Consider the following 20,006-nt stretch of genomic DNA (forward strand, 5'->3'; position numbering starts at 1 on the left):
CAGCACTTTACAACATAAGGGCAGACAGAAATAAAATATATCTTATAACACCCACCTTGTTGTGTCATGTAATAAATTGTTTTCAGTTCGATGATAGGGGTTTGAGAGTCAAAGCCAGGATTTTTATTGAGGTATTTGATAATCTAATTGCTCCAGTGACTCCACTTATTTTATATCTATCTATGATATATGTGAGAAGGGCCTTAAGGATTTTTTAATGCTGTGAATGTTGCTCTTAACCTTAAACAATTTACAGTGCTCCTTCATAAATGAGGTACATTGATCAGTCAGGACCTCGGATGGGAGCCCTGTTCTTGTGAACATGTGAAACAAATCCAGTGTGCTGACCTTGGATGAAGTATTTCTTAAAGGGACTGCCTCCAGATACCTAAGGGCATAGTCAAGGACAGCTAAAATATGTTGGTGTCCCCTAGCTGACTTGGTTAAGGGGTCCACCAAGTTCATGGCTATACGATCAAAAGACACCTCGATAAATGGAAATAGTACCAGCGGACTGTGAAAATGGTTCTTTGACAGGTTGGGCAGGACTCACAGTAGTTCTTAATGCCATTATATACTCCAGGCCAATAAAACAGCTGCAAAATGTGTTCATGAGTTTTACCTGCCTGAAGGTAAAGCTCAGGAACACATTTTGCACATGAGCATGGGCCAAATATAACACTTTGGGCCTTAAAGGCCAGGGTTCCAGCAGTTGTCCAATCACTTCATCATTTTTTTTAGTTACTCTGTATAGCAAATCATGATTCACAGCAAAATGGGGGAGCTGCATATCCGCCATAGGTTGCTGTGGCTCACCATTTAGCACTGTGGCCTGTGGGATCAAAGTGGGTTCCTCCATCTGAGTGCCAGGAAAATCTTTCTGGGAGCCCTCAAGATCTAATAAATCTGACTCAATCCTGCAAACACCTCTAGGAAACCAGGGTCAGTTTTTGCAAGTTCACATACACTAAAATATTGCCAAAAGTATTGGGACGCCTGCCTTTACACGCACATGAACTTTAATGGTACCCCAGTCTTAGTTCATAGTGTTCAATCATGTTGGAATGGGAATGAGCCATCCCCAAAGTTAGGAGCATGAAATTGTCCAAAATGTCTTGGTATGATGACGCCTTAAGAGTTCCCTTCACTGGAACTAAAGGGCCAATCCCAACCCCTGAAAAACAACTCCACACCATAATCCCTCCCTCCACCAAACTTTACACTTGGCAGAATGCAGTCAGACAAGTACCATTCTCCTGGCAACTGCCAAACCCAGACACATCCATCGGATTGCCAGACAGAGAAGCATGATTCGTCACTCCAGAGAACACGTCTCCACTGCTCTAGAGTCCAGTGGAGGCATGCTTTACACCACTGCATCTGACACTTTGCATTGCACTTGGTGATGTAAGGCTTGGATGCAGCTGTTCGGCCATGGAAACCCATTCCAAGAAGCTCTCTACGCACTGCTGATGTGTTAATCTGAACAACACAGGAAGTTTGGAGGTCTTTAGCTATTGACTGTGCAGACAGTTGGCGACTTCTGTGCACTGTGCGTTTTAGCATGCTCTGACCCTGCTCTGTCATTTTACATGGCCTACCACTTCATGGCCGAGTTGCTGTTGTTCCCAGTTGCTTCTACTTTGTTACAATACCACTAGCAGTTGATTGTGGAATATTTAGTAGCAAGGAAATTTCACAGATGGACTTATTGTAGGTGGCAATCTATCACAGTTCCATGCTTGAATTCATTGAACTCCTGATAGAGACCCATTCTTTCACAAATGTTTGTAGAAGCAGTCTGCATGCCTAGGTGCTTGATTTTATACATCTGTGACCATGGAGGTGATTGAAACACCTGAATCTAATGATCTGGAGAGGTGTCCATATACTTATGGCAATATAGTGTATCTCCTGACACATATCATCATTATTCGAAAGCTGAAGCATAGAAGTAACTACTTCATCTCAGTTCTCCTTTTTTTAGGTGAGGACACTGGATCCTTCAGCTTCTGTTCATACAAGTCTTAAAATATGGGGCAGTCTTGCTTGATCAGCAAGTCATGTGGCCAATGTAGCAGTTGCTGCTAATGAGAACAAGGTTACCCAGGCCACCAGATAGTCTTTAACATCCCCAAACACACAGATGACGCCACCTGTTTTCCTGGTATCAGCTTTCCCTGCAATCTGATCGGAGCAGGGTGACCACACTCCCTGAGTCAAGGAGTACTACAACCTCTTGTCCATTGACCCGCAGCACACACTCATGCGGATTCAGACTGTTCACAGCGCATACTGCATAAGCATACATAGAGCAACATCAACACATGTTACATTCCATAGGCTCCTCCCACTTTGGACACTAGACTGCTAGATGACCTAGTTGTTGGTAGGACCAACACGAACCTCACAGATTCTTTTTCCCCCTGCCAGCTCTCAGGAGGGTTAGGTGCTGGGAGCCGAGCAAACCCCATACAGTCAAGAGGTGGCATCTTGGGACTGGAACTTGCCTCCTTGGTGCGGCCCAGCTCTCTGGTTGTAGCAGAACCCTCACGAAAGCTTTCTGCATAGCTCTATCATTCAACCATGGTGGCCATCCCATCCAGGGACAGGGGCTCTGACTAAGCCACACATCGGTGCAGCTCCCTAAGAAGACCATGCCGAAACTGGTCCAGGGAAACCTGTTCCACGCTATAAGTAGATGTCTTCTCCTCAGGTTTTAGCCAATCTTGGAGTAGGTGCATTAGATGATACAGTTATGTGCAGACAATCTTAGTCCTGTCAAAGCACCAGGCATAAACCCGATTCGTCCACAAGGCCACAGTCACCCCCTGGCTAGTATTGCTGCCTTTAGCAGTTTATAGTCCCCAGCTGACTCTGGGGCCAAGTCACAGTACGCCTTTTTGGGATCTGTGGTCAGGAAAGGGAACAACATATCCACTCAGTCTTTCTCAGACAGTCCTTTGTTGCAATCCGCTCAAAAATCACCAAATAAGCTTCAATGTTATCTGTGATAGTCATCGTTTGTAGAACATCCTGCACAGCCTTCTGCAGGTCATTCTTTGTATTGGAGCCACCTTCTATCATTTCAGCCTGCTGGGTCATTGCCTTCTGTTAACCTGCTAATTGTTCAACCAGAAAGCGGTTTGTCTCTTGTTGAGCAGTGACTGCCTGCACCAGGATTCACTCATGGTGAACTTGTGCCTGTGTATTAGCCAGTGCTAATTGCTTAATCAGTTCCAACATTGTTTTTTTCAGGTACTTTTATACCCTGTGTGTCTTTATTTTTTTTAATTTAAATATTTATTCACTTTCCATATAATATACACATTTCATCATTATTCTCATATAACATACAAAACTTTCAGATATATCCAACCCATTAATTATATCCCTTTCTCTCTTTATTCCCCTTCTATCTTTATACCCTTTACCCCTACCCCCCCTAACTATTACCCCCACCCACCCCAAAAAAAACAAAAAAAACAACCTCCGACCACTAATAAAACCCCCCACTCTGCATTTCTCATTACATCTTTTCCTAAGTAATATATACTTTCACCTATCCCACTCTACTACTTCATATATTTCCCCTTGGACACAAAATCTTCCTATTTTCCCCACCTTCTGTTATATAACCCCATCTTGTCTTCTTGCATATAATACAGTTTCTCCATCCTACATATCTGGTTCACTCTTTCCACCCAATCCTCCTCTCTCAGGACCTCGGAGATATGCCAAAACTTAGGTATCAGACCCTTTGCCGCATTCAGATAGTACCATATACCCGAATCCTTGTATTTATTCACTGATAGTTCTGTACTATGTAGTAGACACAACTCTGGGTCCAAACCTATCTTTGTCCCTGAGATTATCCCAATTAAATGAACCATTGTCCTCCAAAAACCTTGAATCTTTGGGCACTCTCTTACCATACATGATATAACGTACCTATCTTACCACACCCCCACCAACACTCTGGTGTGTTCTCCCCACTCATCTTATATTCAACGTTCGGTGCAATGTGCCATCTTAAACACTTATAGTTTAACTCCACCTCTTTCATGCTTATATTCTCATGTGTTAGTCTATATATTTTCCTTTGTTTGTCTTCATCTATCTCTATTCCCATATCCCTTTCCCTTTTTTCTATGTGCATTGACTTTGTGTGTGTGTGTCTAACTCAGTGAGAATCTTATAAACTTTTGCCGTGCCCAGTTTCCCATCTCCACGTGATTCCAACAGCCTCTCAAACAAATTCCAATCCTTTCTCAATCTCAAAGGTTTCAGAAGTTACCCGACAAAGTGTTTGAATTGGTGATATCTCCACTCATCAATCTTAATAAAAAGTTCCCTTTTGTCCTTCTTCAGATCCTTGAGTGTTCTCAATTCATGCCCTTCCATAATATCCCTCAGTTGAATATCTTCCTTTTTAAACCATTTTCCTGTGCTCTCCTCCCTACCTGGAGGAAAATATTCCGTGTTCCTCAGTGGAATTAATTGTGAATTAAAATCCCATTTCATATACTTGTGCAATTTGTCCCAAACCTTTAAAACATTTAATGTATAAACACTCATGGTATCTTTTAATCCTCTGTATTGTGCTGGTACCCATATGATTCTATTCAAGTCCACTCCACTTAATTCATTTTCAATCTTAACCCACCTTTTTCCCTCTGGGTTGTGTGTCCAGTCATAAATTCTTGCTAGAACTACTGCTCTATAATACCTCTTAAAATCTGGCACTCCCAATCCTCCCCTCTCTTTATTTCTACTCAACAAATCGTAAGATATTCTAGGTTTTTTATTTTTCCATATGTATCTTGTTAACATCTTTTTAATTACCTTAAAAAAAACCTCCAGAAGTTTAACTGGGATCATCTGAAATTTATACAGGATTTTAGGTTCAATTACCATTTTTATCAGATTTATACGCCCTATCCAAGACGGATTACCTCCTCCCAATTTCTTTAATTCCTCCTTAATCTCATTTAAAAGAGGGATGTAATTTACTTTATATAGGTTCGTATATGAAGCAGTGAGTTTAACCCCTAGATATTTTATCTCTCTATCTTTCCATAAAAAGGGAATTCTTTTTGTATCTTTTCTTTTTCACTATTCGGAAGATTTACATTTAAGATCTCAGTTTTTGTTAGGTTGATTTTCAAATTTGATGGCTCCCCATAGTCCTTTAAGCTCTTCATTAAATTTGGGAGTGTTATCCCAGGATTTCCCACATAGAACAACAGGTCATCCGCAAAGGCTGCCACTTTATGTTCAATTCCTCCTATCTGTATTCCTTTTATGTCCATGTTTTTCCTAATTGTTGCCAGCAAAGGTTCCAATGATAATACATACAGCAATGGGGACAGTGGGCATCCCTGTCTTGTTCCATTTGACATCCCAATAGGTTCCGACCTCTCTCCGTTAACCACAATAACCACGGAGGGCTCTCTATATAATTTTCCTATCCACTCTTTCATTCTATCTCCCAATCCTAGGGTCTCCAAAGTGTCCATCATAAAACTCCAATCTACTCTATCGAATGCCTTTTCAGCATCAATCAAAAGCACCACTACCGGAGTTTTCCCCTTCCTAGCCTTCTGGATAAGCAACAAAGTTCTCAACCCATTGTCTCTACCCTCCCTCCCTGGTACAAATCCCACCTGGTCCCCCTGAATCCATTCTGGCATTAAATCTTTCAACCTATTTGCTAAAACCTTTGCATATAACTTAGTGTCTATGTTCAAAAGTGAAATTGGTCTATAGCTAGAGCACTGAGTAGCATCCTTCCCTTCCTTTTGAATAAGCACCACATGGGCCTGTAAAGATTCCCATCTCATCTCCATCTCCCCACCCAGGGCATTCATATATTTCTTCAATTTAGGTATTAACAATTCACTATATTTTTTATAGTACCTCACTGTATATCCATCTGGGCCTGGACTTTTCCCCGTCATGATACTCTTTAATGCTAGTTTTATTTCCTCCGAAATTTCTAAATCAAGGGAATTCAATTGATCTTCACTTAACTTCGATAGTCCTGCATTTTTTAAATATAGCCTTCTTTTTTCTCTGCTCTCATTTCCACTTCTATTTACTGAATCCTGGGAAGTAATATTATACAATTTACTATAATATTCCTTAAACACCTTAACGATCTCTTTAGTAGAATAGACTATTTCTCCCATAGGGTTTCTTATTTTTTCTATATAATTCCTGTTTTTCTTTTTCCTCAATGCTCTCATTAAATATTTTCCTGGTCTATCTCCCCATCTATACCTCTCACTTGCAACTCTATTAAAAACTCTTCTCTTCTCCTCCTCCATCAATATCTCTAGTTCTCTCTTTTTTATTACCTTCTGTCTTGTCTCTTTTGTTATTCTATTTTCATGTATCTGCTCCAGGTCAAATATTTCTTTTAACAGCCCAGTAAGTTTCTCTCTTCTTTCCCTTTTCTTTTTTGCCCCGGACGCGATCAATATACCTCTTATGTAGGCCTTATGGGACTCCCATACTGTAGCCACTGACACTTCCTCTGTCTCATTCTCCTGAAAAAATCTTTCAATTTCTTCTCTAATCTTCTGATCAATCTCCTGATCCAGGAGAAGAGCCTCATTCAACTTCCATCCTATACCACCTGTCAACCGCCTCCCCCATTCTAATTTCAATGTAACAGGGGCATGGTCTACTTTACCCACCCTCTCTATGAGTTGATGCTCAACCAATATATAGTCCAATCTTGAGTACATCTCGTGTGCATTAGAGAAGAAGGTATAATCTCTCTCCTTTCCATGCATTATTCTCCAAATGTCCACTAATTGGCACTCATGCATCACCTTCTTTAAAGTTCTCAGAGACCTACCTCCCTCTCGCTGCACAGAAGAGGTCATATCCATTTGTGGATCCATACAGAAATTCAAGTCCCCTGCCACTATCAAGCGTCCCTTTTTGAAGGCCATCAGTTTTCTCAAAACATCTTTCAGATATAACTCAGGTCTCTTATTTGGTCAATAAATAATCGCAATTGTACATTCCATCTCTTGCACTCTACCTTTCAAAAACAAAAATCTCCCCTCAAGATCTATTTCTCTCTCCTCTATCTCCAACCTTATGTTTTTTGCAAACCCTATTGCTACTCCCTTAGCTCTCTTAATTGGGGAATCTGCAGAAAACTATGTTGGGTAATTTCTAGAATTCAACTTAATATTTGACTTAATCTCAAGATGTGTCTCCTGCAAAAAAACCACCGAAGCTTCTCTATGTTGCAACTCTTTGAATAGCTTAAATCTCTTTCCAGGACAGTTCAACCCATTTACATTATATGTTATAAACTGTAAATCTTCCATATTTCTTGTAACTCTACTTTAATACCTCCTTCTACCATACAAAGTGTTGTCCCTAAAACCCTACCCACACCACCTCCCTTCCAGCTCCCCATCCCACCCCTCCTCCCATCTATCACCTCCCACCCCTCCCCTCCTCCCATCTCATCCATCTCCCAATCCATTCCCTCCCACCCCACCTCCCCCCACCCTCACCTCCTCCCACTTTTAGGCTTCTAATATGCCTATTAATCATTTGTGGACCTAAACGCCACTATTGATTAATATTCGAGGTTGAACTCCACCCATGGGCAGCTCCTCCTCCCACCCACCTCCCCAGCACACCCCATCCATTAAATCAACTCACTAAAGTTCCACAATATCCCCCAGAGGAAGATCTCTAAGAGATACCTTTAAGGCAGTAAATCTATTTTTTCTATATCACTACTATTCCTCAAACCTCCTAATATATAGTTCCGAAGGAGATATTAAAATCTCACAAGAGAGGAGAGGAGAGGAGAGGGAGGGGAGCGGAAAGAAACAAGAGGAGGGAAGAAAAAAAATCCTTTCCTTCCCTTTCTCTCCCCTCCTCCACTCCTCCCCTCTACCTTCTCCCCCTAACAGACTGCCAGTCCTCTTGTCTTGTCTCTCCTTGTTCTCTATTTTCTTCTTCCCATCCGGCAATCTCCATTCTTTGCAACTCAAGTCTTTCACAAAAATCTCTCATGTCCTCTGGAAATCTCAAGTGAGCTGTTACTCCATTTTTCCAACCAATTAGGCATGCTGGAGTCCCCCATCTATAAGACACATTCTTTTTTCTCATCTGCTCTATCAGAGGTTTCAGAGTTCTTTTTCTCCACAAGGTCTCTGGTGTAAGGTCTGCAAAAATCTGAATGTCCATTTCGCCATATTTAATCATTGTTTTCCCTTTAATCTTCCTCCAAATATCTTCTCTATCCCCATATCTGTGGAGTTGGACGATTACATCTCTCGGTTTTTCTTTCCCAACACTTTGATATCGTTTTCCTATTCTCAAGACACCATCCATTTTAATCACTTCTAATTCATGTCTGTCCATTATAAAATTTAAAATTTTACATATTACTTCTTGCAATACTTTCCCTTCTACAGTTTCTAGGACACCTTTCATCCTTAGATTGTTCCTCCTGTCCCTATTTTCTTGTACCTCCAATTTATACAACAATTTTTCCTGGGTTTTCTCCATATTCTTTATTTTTTTCTCTAATTGAGAAATGTTTTGGGCCTGATGTTTAATTTTCAACTCCGTTTCCTCCACTCTTATCAGCACCTGCCCCAAATCATTTCGGATAGTTGCCTTTTCATTCTTTATTATTTTTTCTAAGGACCCAAACATTTCTGCCATCTCTTTTTTGTTTGGTGCTTGTAGATCACTTTCCATTTCTCTTGACTCCACCATTCCAATTATTTGTTGATTACTAACATTCAAGCCCATTGATAATCTAGGGCTATTTTCCAGACTAATATCACCTTCCCCTTTTCCATTTACACCTTATAGCCTTTCTGGGGTCACATTTCCCTGAGACGTGTATTTTTTAATTGTTCCCGTTTGGGTCCCTTTAAGCCCGCTTCCTTTCGTACTTTTATTCTTCATATCTTCTGTGGGGCTTATTCTCCTCTATAGTTTCATAAAATAATAGGTGTTACAAATATATGATAGGGTCCCCTCTTTGCCTAATAAATTGTCCACTTGGTTTCCTTATTTGGTTGCTTAATTTCTTCTTTTTATCTCTCCTTCAAAGCCCCTGGGAATACCCTCATCTCTCCTTCATCTTCTGCTCTTTTAAACAGTATCATGAAAACACTTGAAAAAGCATTAATTTATTTCAAGCCGCTTTCACTCACCCAGCTCTCTCCTCCTTCTCTTCAATGCGGCTCCAGACTGCTGACATCAAGCTACTTTCCTCAGAGCGATCTCCAGGGGAATTCCACAGGGTTCCTGAGTATACTAGGGCACACGTCCTCTCTCCGGTCCGGGTATCCAGCCAGGGGGTACTCTGAGAAGCCGACAGTCCCTCTCCTCTCCTCTCGGGACGCCGGCCGGCTTCCTCCTTTCCTAGCACTCCTTTGCGGCTGACCACGTGGTCACGCCGCTCTCCTGTCTCCCGGCAACCCGGCTTCCCGGCTCTCTTAATTGCCGAGCTCCGGATGGGTCGATCTCCGCCCACAGCTCCCAGTCCTTCTCGTCCCCGGACCTCCACTCCGCTACCGAGGCCCCAGCATCTCAAGTAGGTCTCGCCCCGGCATATTCCAACTCAGATAGGGTTCCTGGGGAGGTTGGGTGGGGGAGTCTTATCGGAGAGCTCCTACATTGAGCCCTCCGCCGCCGCCATGCTCAGGCTCCACCTCCCTGAGTCTATGTCACTGCTCATCTTAATCTACTTAATTAGCCCCTGTGTGTCTTTAACCCAGGACATGAGACTGGCTTGCACCCCTCACCCTGCCTGCATTCTCTACCAGTTTTCAGGATCAGGGGGGTCAACTGGCTCTTGTCAAACAGTTCAGCAAACTTAAAGTCAGCTTTATTTGTCAGCAAATGTAAAAATTGTAACAAGCTTTGTCTTCAGATCAAGCTCAAGCAAGACAGTTAAAGCTTCATGTCAGTGCCATACATAGTCCAATATACAGTGGATAATAAAATGGCAGTCAGGGTGCCATTGTCTAGCCTATAGAGGTCTGTGTGTCCCTCCATGGATATGCCTCCCCAGACCATCACTGAGTGATGGTGATCTGGCAGTGCAGGCACTTACCTTACACAGGAAGAGGACAGCTGAGGCCACCTTCTCCATGACCAGATTCCGGATGCTGGGAAGGAGGGAAGTCCAGCATGATGGTACACAGCTCAGCTTCATTGGTTGCAGACCAGTTGCCCAGCCTGGCACTGCAAGATGGGGGGCAGCACATAGTTGAAGCAGATGAGACATCAGCTTAGAGGGGGTGGAAGTCTAGAGGTGGTGATTAGTAAACCCTGGAGGAGGATGCAGGAAAGGAGTGGATCATGGCATACAGCGGATCCCCGAAACACACTATGACTTTGCCTCCCAGCAGCGCTGTCAGAGACAAACATTAGCTCATCTTACCTTCTGGAACATTGTCACATGTCATCGGGTGGAGCAAAGTGTGTTCTGTGTAAAGAAGGAAGTGTAGTCACCGTACAGGCTGAGGGCCAGGACCAGCAGCTGTGGCTGAGCCATAGGTGGCAGTGCTTCCTGGGTGGTTGCTTAGTTCACCTAGCCTCTGCATTGCACTCTGTTTGATGCTTTGGGATGGTGGGTCTGCAAGCCCAGACCGCGATCTACCTGGCTGCAATCTACTGATAGATCACAATCTACTGGTTGCTGACCCCCAATTTAGAATGAGGAGCTAATAGAACTCTCTCACAAAACAAAATCTAAGAATGGAGGACGGGCAGATGATTGATAAGTCAGCCCCCTCCATTCATAGATAGATTGATAGAAGTAGTAAGGATGTTATCAATGAAGAAGCTGGGTGGAAAGGGTCCAGCTCTCTGGCAGAGCTCTATAGATGAGAGCATGTGACAGCCCCTAGTTGTATTATTACCACCACACTGGTAGATTATGGCGGCAGGGGCAGGGGTGACATGGACGATGGAGAATTTCTGCAAACAGAAGAGGAATCAGCAAAAGGGACACATCCAATGTCCCTTGTGATGATTTTTCTGTTTTTTTATTTTAGCTATACTTTAAATTGAGCCTTTTGTTTTGCCCTGCATGGTTAAAGAACACTTAAGCTATACTGTTTTTTTCTAATTATTCTTCCGGGAACCACAGTAATATGTTATACACTTTTTTTTTTTTAAAGCAACAAAGATGTGATTATATTGCATTAGGCCTAATGGAAGAACACTGCAAAAAGACAGAAATAAACTGGACTCATATTTCTGATATAAGTGACTATTTACTGCTGAAGAACATCGCCTACTACTGTGAAAAAGAATGCAATGCAGGTATGTGCCATACAAAGAAAAGATCTAAAGGAATGCACAGTACCCCTGATATACAGTATATGCAAATGGTGAATCATTTCACAACTCTACAATTTGGGAAACTGATAATTTACAAAAAAAAAAAAACGTTTTTTTTTGCAAAAAAGGATTCTCCAGAGAAATTACATTATGATAATGTCTGAATTACCTGGGCCTTTTACGTTTGTTCTTGTCATCGCTTAATAATGACTTTGGTACCAGGGCTGCATTTTACTCACATCCTAGCCTTGGCTGTTTTACATGAATGAATTTTTCATTCCACTTAATAAAATTCAAGTATACCAAAGACTTTAGCTCCTTTCACATGAGACTGATCCATTTTTCTCAGCAAGTGATTTTTTCGCTGGTCCCCTGCTGAGCTGAGTGGAGCAGGAAGATGACATGTCCATGTCTGCTCCGCTTATGCAGAGCAGACACGGACACAGCCTGCTCTACTCAATGGGCAGTCGGATGTAAACAGACCAGATGTAGGTGGGTGTAAATGGACATGTGACGAACCCAGTGCCCGACCCCTGCCTTTCTCACCAACTCGTGACAAAAGACCAACCAGTCTTACACCACGCTGTCACTTGCGTAACAATGCCACTCTCAGGTGCATCCTGCACAAAGATTTTCCAGCTCGCGGGACCACAATCTGTGTGAGAGCAGCCTGAGAGTGATTGTCACTGGGTTAAGTGATTACTCAATTAACCCTTCAAACTCCAAACTGCCACCAGATAGTTTTGGGACTATCAACCCTTCACATTGTTAGCAAGAACAAATGTGAACAATAAACATCTGTAACACACATTGTCACCACAGACAAGTATATTCAGAGGATTGTTATCTACAGTAGCACTCTTCAGACAGGGATTTTTTTAGTTTGCATTAAAAGCCTTAGAGATAATTGTAACACTGTTCAAAATAGGGTTTATTAAGCCCTGGTTCACACTGATGTGGTGCGGAATTCATAGCGTTTTCTGTGCGAATTCCGCACCACATCAGAATCACAACCCGTTCATGCGAACCGCTGTGGGTGTGTATGTTAAGATAACAACACCCCAAAAGCGGTACGCAAAATGTGGTGTGATGTGCAGAATTGGATCGCATAGGTGTGAATACCCATGCGATCCGATTCTAGTGCGGACCAAAAAAAGGTTCCTGCACCTCTTTGGTGCGGGTGCTGTGCTATTAGAGCCATACAAAATGTGTGGCTCCAATAGCACTGCACACAAATCGCATCTGATTTGTACAGGAATGCGGTGCAGTTCCTGTGTGAATCACATGCAATATACCGTACCGCATATATGTAAACCCAGGCTAAAGGTCAAATGGTGCAATTAAATATTTACAGAAAGGGATGTTACAAAGACATAAAGAGAAAAATAAAGCGACAGAGAAATAAAAGAAAGGAGTTAAGGAAGAATACTTGCAGTCCTTGGTTTTAGCAGAGTCCAATTGTCCAAACAAAAACGTTGCCTTGGCTCTCTTGGGTGTTCCTTGGTTGATGGTAACTGAGAGCTCTTTTACTAGATCCGGTCAGTTCCTTTTCTATGATATCAAAGGGGTGTGGCCAGAGACCAACTGACCAATAATCAGGTTTAAAGGATGGGTGCTAGGAGGTCACCAAATTTATGACCAAGTCCCAACTACAGTTTCATACTAATATTAACAACTTCCATTACATGCAGGTGGTATTCTAGCAACTTGCAGATTATTATTCAGAGTTATATTTTGAACCCAGGGATACCAAACACAGCGTACCTTAGTTACCCAGGAGAGAAGAGACTGCTTTCTCCCCTTTCCTGTGTGCTAACATAGTCATGTATGACCTTGATTTGTTCTGTATTATATTCCCTATTCAAATATATACCTAATATCAATGTGCCCTGTTCCTGTTGAATACTCTGAATTGTATGTGGAATGGTTACATGTGGAATAGAAGTTTTAGGGCACGCTCTGCATTCCTAGAGCCTTAATGGCCTTACTTGTCATGTGTGATGGCTTGACTGAGGTATTGAGGAAAGTGTTTTCCGTTTCCAACAGACATCCTGTCAAAATTAATTAGCTGTTTACAGCCCTGGACAGGCCTGCATGCTGGGTCTATTTATGTTTTAATTAAGATATGAGGTTCTTTTGAAGTTTGTTAAAAGTTACAGCTACAAATTCCAGTTTTCAGAAGGAAGGAGGGGAGGAAGATCATTGCTCATGAAAAACAAAAATGGCTGTCACGTACAGGTTCCTTGTCTTTATTGCGGACAATCGTTACAGACACAAGTCCATTTACATCCGCCGCTCCATAGAGGAGAACGGAGAGTCTGATCTGGTCTGCCTGAAAATCGGACAGCTAGACCTGATTGGATCACTCATGTGAAAAGGGCCTAGTCCTCAGTACATAGAACAAATTTACTGAATACGCTAGGCCTTTTCATTGCTCATTTCCAGCTGGATGACTACAGGTAGGTTCACGTCTATGCAAGTTGCAGTTGATGTGTTTTTTCGGCGCGCTTTGTAGTGCATTTTGTCCTATTAAACACGCATTTTTGATGCAAGTTGTGATTTTTTTGGCTAATTGGAAAGTAAGACAGTTATGTTCATGTAGTGTGACTTTGATGTTACTTAAGTGCCAGAGAGTGTAACATTGCATCAAAGTTGCACTACATGAACAGAACTGTCATATTTTCCTATTAGCAAAATTTAAGTCAATTACACGCAAAACACAATCTGCTTCTGGAAAAAAGTTCTAGACCCATAGGAATCCATGGACTAGATCCATATGAAACCATGATAAATGGACTATAGTGCGTTTATGGAAAATGCATTTAAAAACACATAGGTGTGAACCAAGTGTACACGCATATCTTTCAATAATTTGCACCTGTGTGCCAAAGGAATTATTTTGCTCTCCTGGTAAAGTTTCAAAACTTGAGAAAGGACTGGGCTTAGGCGAATAGGTGGTTTGTCTGAATATGGACCATTCAGAATGAGGGTTTGGATAGTTCAGGTGGATGCCTAAATTGTATCAAATTAATTTTTTTCAGATCTGAAGTTGGAATTTGGAGAGAAAATAAATGAAATATATATGTGTCTATGGAACAGCATACTGAAATTATTTCCACAAGGAGAACATTTTCTGTCCTATGAACTGAGAACAACAGTGAAAACGTTTCTCACACCAGAGTCATCTGTGAATAGTATGTGGATTAAACACAATTTCCAGTACTAAATAGCCAGTTCATAATTGTTATAACTGTAAAGTGAAATAAACTCTCTAGTTATGCAACAATTAGTCTTAAATTATAACAAGCTGCAGTGTGTTCACTAAAGTTTAACTAAAGGCTCCAGTATAACAGTCTAAACAAGAAACAAATCCAGTTACTATGTGAACACAAGCCTCATAAATTAAACAGAAAACTTCCTTTACATACCCTGATTGAGCCAAATCTTCCTCATTTGTGTCTCACAGGTTCCTCTTCCCAGACACTGCGGCTCACAGTGGGCGGGTTTAATAAACAATCCTGCTGCCAATCCAGATAGCAGCAGGCAGGACTAGGCATGACTAGGTGCTGATGGATAAGCTACAGACTTGTGAATCAGCAGTGACACCATGCCCCGTGCCCCCCCCCCCCCCGTGCATATACATGAATACAAATGGGGGTAGGACCTGCAGGGGTATGTAAACAGCAATTGCACCAACATGGGAGGTATCACCACATACATTGGAGTGAGAGCAATATTTCATAGCCAACTGTAAACTGATAGCCTGTAAAGGCTTTTAAACAAACATGCCCAATATTGAGTCCTGACATGTTTGGTGTATATTTATTCGACGCCACCCCTTTTTTTATATTGTACAAAAAATTTGGCATTATATTGTTTGTATGTACTAGAATTCATTGTAGTTTATTTTTTCCTGAAAAGAGATGTTTGATAAACAGCTGCACAAATAACATGTGACATAAAATTGCAACTGCTGCCATTTTATTCGATAGGGCCTCAGCTTTAACCACCTCTGCCCTCCATATAGGGAAATGGACGGGTGGGAGCTCTCTTGTTCTGGGAGGATGTCATATGACATCCCCCCACTTTAGTTGCGCATGCGTGCCCCCGGGGGGCGCGCGGCAATCGGTGGTGCACTGTGTCCCTAGGACATCGGTTATCAGCAGTTCTCTCCTCGCACTGACAGCGTGTGAGGAGAGGAGAGCCAGTAAGCGGCATTCCTCATAGGGAACATCTATAATGATAATCAGGGCACTAATCATCAGTGCCCTGATGATCAGTTCAGCCCCATCAGTGCTACCTTTCAGTGCCCATTATTGCTGCAGATAAGTGTCCATCAATGCCAGATATCAGTACCCATCAGTGCCAAATATCAGTGTCCATCAATGCCATCTATAATTGCCCATCAGAGATGCCTTTTACTGCCCATTAGTGATGCCTGTCAATACCCATTGGTGCCGTCTATTAGTGCCTCCTCATCAGTGCAGTCTCTCAGTACCCATCAGTGCAGTCTCTCAGTACCCATCAATGATACCTATCAGTACTGGTCAGTGCCACCTATCAGTGCCAATCAGTACCCAGTCAGTGCCACATATCATTGCCGTCTATCAGTGCCTATCACTGCCACCTGTCAATGCCACCTATGAGTGCCAGTCAGTGCCACCTATCAGTGCCACATATCAGTGCCCATCAGTTATGCCTGTCAATGCCCATTAGTGCTGCCTCTCAGTGCCTCCTCATCAGTGCAGTCTATCAGTATCCATGAGTGCCACCTATAAGTGCCAGGCAGTGCCGCCTATCAGTGCCACCTATCAGTGTCCATCAATGCTGTCTGATAGTACTCATCAGTGCTGCTTATCAGGGCCCATCAGTGCAGCCTCGTCAGCACACATCAGTAAAGGAGAAACATTACTTACAAAATTTTATCACATAAGCTAAGAAACTTTTTTTTCCAAAGTGTTGTCTTTTTTTAGTTTGTTTAGCAAAAAATAAAAGCCATTAAATACCACCAAAAGAAAGCTCTGTCTCAAAAACATTATAAATATTTGGTTTGGGTATAGTGTTGCATGACCACGCAATTGTCATTCAAAGTGTGACAGTGCTGAAAGCTGAAAATTGACCAGGACAGGAAAAGGTGAAAGTGCCCGGTAGGCAAGTGGTTAAGAAAATATGTAACGTTTGAGGGTTTACAGTAACTTTCTAGCAAAATATTGTGATTTTTTTTAATGTGTGTGAAAAATTAAAAAAAATGTCCCAGATACAAAGTGGTTCAATAAAAACTGGAGTTTAGTGTAATTTTAAGGGATCTATTTAAAAACCATTTGCATTGTAAATATCTCCGCATTGGTGCATGTGTAACAAATAATATCTGTAATGTTTGTAATGTATGTAGTAGTTTCCTTATTGCCTTTCTCTAGGACAGTGGTTCTCAACCTTTCTAGCGCCGCGACCCCTTAATACAGTTCCTCATGTTGTGGTGACCCCCAACCATAAAATTATTTTCGTTGCTACTTCATAACTGTAATTTTGCAGTAGGAGGAATAGTGCCACGTCATTGGTGTCATTGGGAGGAATAGTGCCCCATCATTGGTATCAGTGGGAGGAATAGTGCCCCGTCATTGGTGTCAGTGGGAGGAATAGTGCCCCCTTCATTGGTGTCAGTGGGAGGAATAGTGCCCCGTCATTGGTGTCAGTGGGAGGAATAGTGCCCCGTCATTGGTGTCAGTGGGAGGAATAGTGCCCCGTCATTGGTGTCAGTGGGAGGAATAGTGCCCCGTCATTGGTGTCAGTGGGAGGAATAGTGCCCCATCATTGGTGTCAGTGGGAGGAATAGTGCCTCGTCATTGGTGTCAGTGGGAGGAATAGTGCCCCGTCATTGGTATCAGTGGGAGGAATAGTGCCCCATCATTGGTGTCAGTGTGAGGAATAGTGTCCCATCATTGGTGTCAGTGGGAGGAATAGTGCCCCATTATTGGTATCAGTGGGAGGAATAGTGCCTCATCATTGGTATAAGTGGGAGGAATAGTGCCCCATCATTGGTGTCAGTGGGGGGGAATAGTGCCCCATCATTGGTGTCAGTGGGAGGAATAGTGTCCCATCATTGGTATCAGTGGGAGGAATAGTGCCCGATCATTGGTGTCAGTGGGAGGAATAGTGCCCCATCATTGGTATCAGTGGGAAGAATAGTGCCCCGTCATTGGTATCAGTGGGAGGAATAGTGCCCCCTTCATTGGTGTCAGTGGGAGGAATAGTGCCTCGTCATCGGTGTCAGTGGGAGGAATAGTGCCTCGTCATCGGTATCAGTGTGAGGAATAGTGCCCCGTCATCGGTATCAGTGGGAGGAATAGTGCCCCATCATCGGTGTCAGTGGGAGGAATAGTGCCCCATCATCGGTGTCAGTGGGAGGAATAGTGCCCCATCATCGGTATCAGTGGGAGGAATAGTGCCCCATCATCGGTATCAGTGGGAGGAATAGTGCCCCATCATCGGTGTCAGTGGGAGGAATAGTGCCTCATCATTGGTATCAGTGGGAGGAATAGTGCCCCATCATTGGTATCAGTGGGAGGAATAGTGCCCCATCATTGCTGTCAGTGGGAGGAATAGTGCCCCATCATTGGTGTCAGTGGGAGGAGGAATAGTGCCCCATCATTGGTGTCAGTGGAAGGAGGAATAGTGCCCCATCATAGGTGTCAGTGGGGGGAATAGTGCCCCATCATAGGTGTCAGTGGGGGGAATAGTGCCCCATCATAGGTGTCAGTGGGGGGAGGAATAGTGCCCCATCATAGGTGTCAGTGGGGGGAGGAATAGTGCCCCATCCTTGGTGTCAGTGGGGGGAGGAATAGTGCCCCATCCTTGGTGTCAGTGGGGGGAGGAATAGTGCCCCATCCTTGGTGTCAGTGGGGGGAGGAATAGTGCCCCATCCTTGGTGTCAGTGGGGGGAGGAATCGTGCCCCATCCTTGGTGTCAGTGGGGGAGGAATAGTGCCCCATCGTTGGTGTCATTTGGGGGAGGAATAGTGCCCCATCGTTGGTGTCAGTGGGAGGAATAGTGCCCCATCATTGGTGTCAGTGGGAGGAATAGTGTCCCATCGTTGGTGTCAGTGGGAGGAATAGTGCCCCATCATTGGTATTAGTGACACCAATGATGGGGCACTATTCCCACTGACACCAATGATACTTACCTTGCAGACCCCTGCTCCAGCCTGGGCTCGCTCGCTCCCTCCCTCTCCCATGGTACCGACACTTACCTGTCAGATGTCTTCCTTCTCCGGCCGCTCTCCTCCTCTTCACTCGCTCGATCTTCGCGGTGCCGCTCGGCTCCTCCTCTCCAAGCTCCACCTCCTTGCCGGTGATTGGCCGCCTGTGTGCCTCTCCTGAGCTACAGTGCCGGCGGCCAATCACAGGCGAGGATTGATCTCGAGGTGTGTCCAGATGACAGGGGCGGCATGTCATCCCGCCCACACCTGGAGACGGCGGTGGCGGCGAGGAGCGGTGTCTCGGTTCCTAAGACCATCGGAAATATGTGTTTTCCGATGGTCTTAGGCGACCCCTGTGGAAGCGTCGTTCGACCCCCAAAGGGGTCGCGACCCCCAGGTTGAGAACCGCTGCTCTAGGAGAATGTAACATTTGGTCCCCTGGCAAAACAGCATGTGGTTTATTTACTAAAGCTGTAGAGTGCAAAATCAAGCTTATTTCTGCATAGAAAGCAATCAGCTTCCAGGTTGTATTGCCAAAGCTTGATTGAACAAGATGAGGTTAGAAGCTGATTAGTTTCTATGTAGCAGTGAGCCTGATTTTGCACTCTCCAGCTATAGTAAATAAACCCCCGTGTCTCCATGTTGATGTGGACATGGCCTCTTACCCACAATCCTGGCCCCATGTTTGTGGGGGTTTGTGGAGAGGGGGTTTATTGGAATGTGGAAGCCCCCTTTAAAGGTAAGGAAGCCCCTGGATTATGTGCTCCCCTACGTGAATGAATAAGGGGTACTGTTTTATCACGTTTATTTGATTGTATACATTTTTGGGGTTTTATTCAAGATGTACAAAGAGAGATCATGCAAATACTTGTACAGTAGGTTTGACATTTATTAGGTAATGACAAACAAATGTAATAATATTACAAAATGTAACAAGAATACTTAGCTATAGATGCCTTTTCTCCGAGAAGTCCCATCCACTTCTATTGCAGTTTGGCACAATGATCAGACCAGACGTGTGCATTAAGCAGCCCTGAGATGAGACTGATTTTAGCTGTAGTATATACAGGACTGTTTGGTAGTATACGCAGGACTGATTGGTAGAAATGACCAATTACTAAATAGTATTACCTTTTAAAGAAGATGGCATACATTCCTGAATGGCTTAGTAATGACATTCCTATAGTATTTGTATCAGTTAACGTTCTTTTAAGGCTCAAGGTTTTTTACCTTCATGTGGCTTTCCCTGGGGGCACTGCTAAGTGGCTCAGTGGCTAGCACTTTTACCATCCAGTATTGGTGTCCTCCATTTGCATATTTTCCATACCAAAATGATTTGTCTCCAATGTGGCAGGTTCACACCATTGCATTGTGGTGGTGCAGGTAGTGTGCACTGAACAAAAGTGCAACGTGCACTTTTAATTGGAACCCATCTCCACTCATTCCACTGGTCAAACTCTCC

General features: G+C 43.3%; 1 protein-coding gene across 1 annotated transcript in view; it reads left to right on the forward strand.

The window, feature by feature from the left end:
* The window catches only part of LOC149468210 (putative ATP-dependent RNA helicase DDX60), a 258,721-nt gene that overhangs the window by 38,154 nt on the left and 200,561 nt on the right, over window positions 1-20,006 (forward strand). The window contains exons 8-9 of the mRNA XM_089670346.1: window positions 11,187-11,331; window positions 14,391-14,543. Coding sequence (XP_089526472.1) covers window positions 11,187-11,331; window positions 14,391-14,543 — 298 coding nt within the window. The remainder of the gene's footprint in view (window positions 1-11,186; window positions 11,332-14,390; window positions 14,544-20,006) is intronic.

The sequence above is a fragment of the Staurois parvus genome, unplaced genomic scaffold (genome assembly GCF_062004578.1).
Source record: "Staurois parvus isolate SC_StPar_1 unplaced genomic scaffold, SC_StPar_1.0 ptg000090l, whole genome shotgun sequence".
NCBI lineage: Eukaryota > Metazoa > Chordata > Amphibia > Anura > Ranidae > Staurois > Staurois parvus.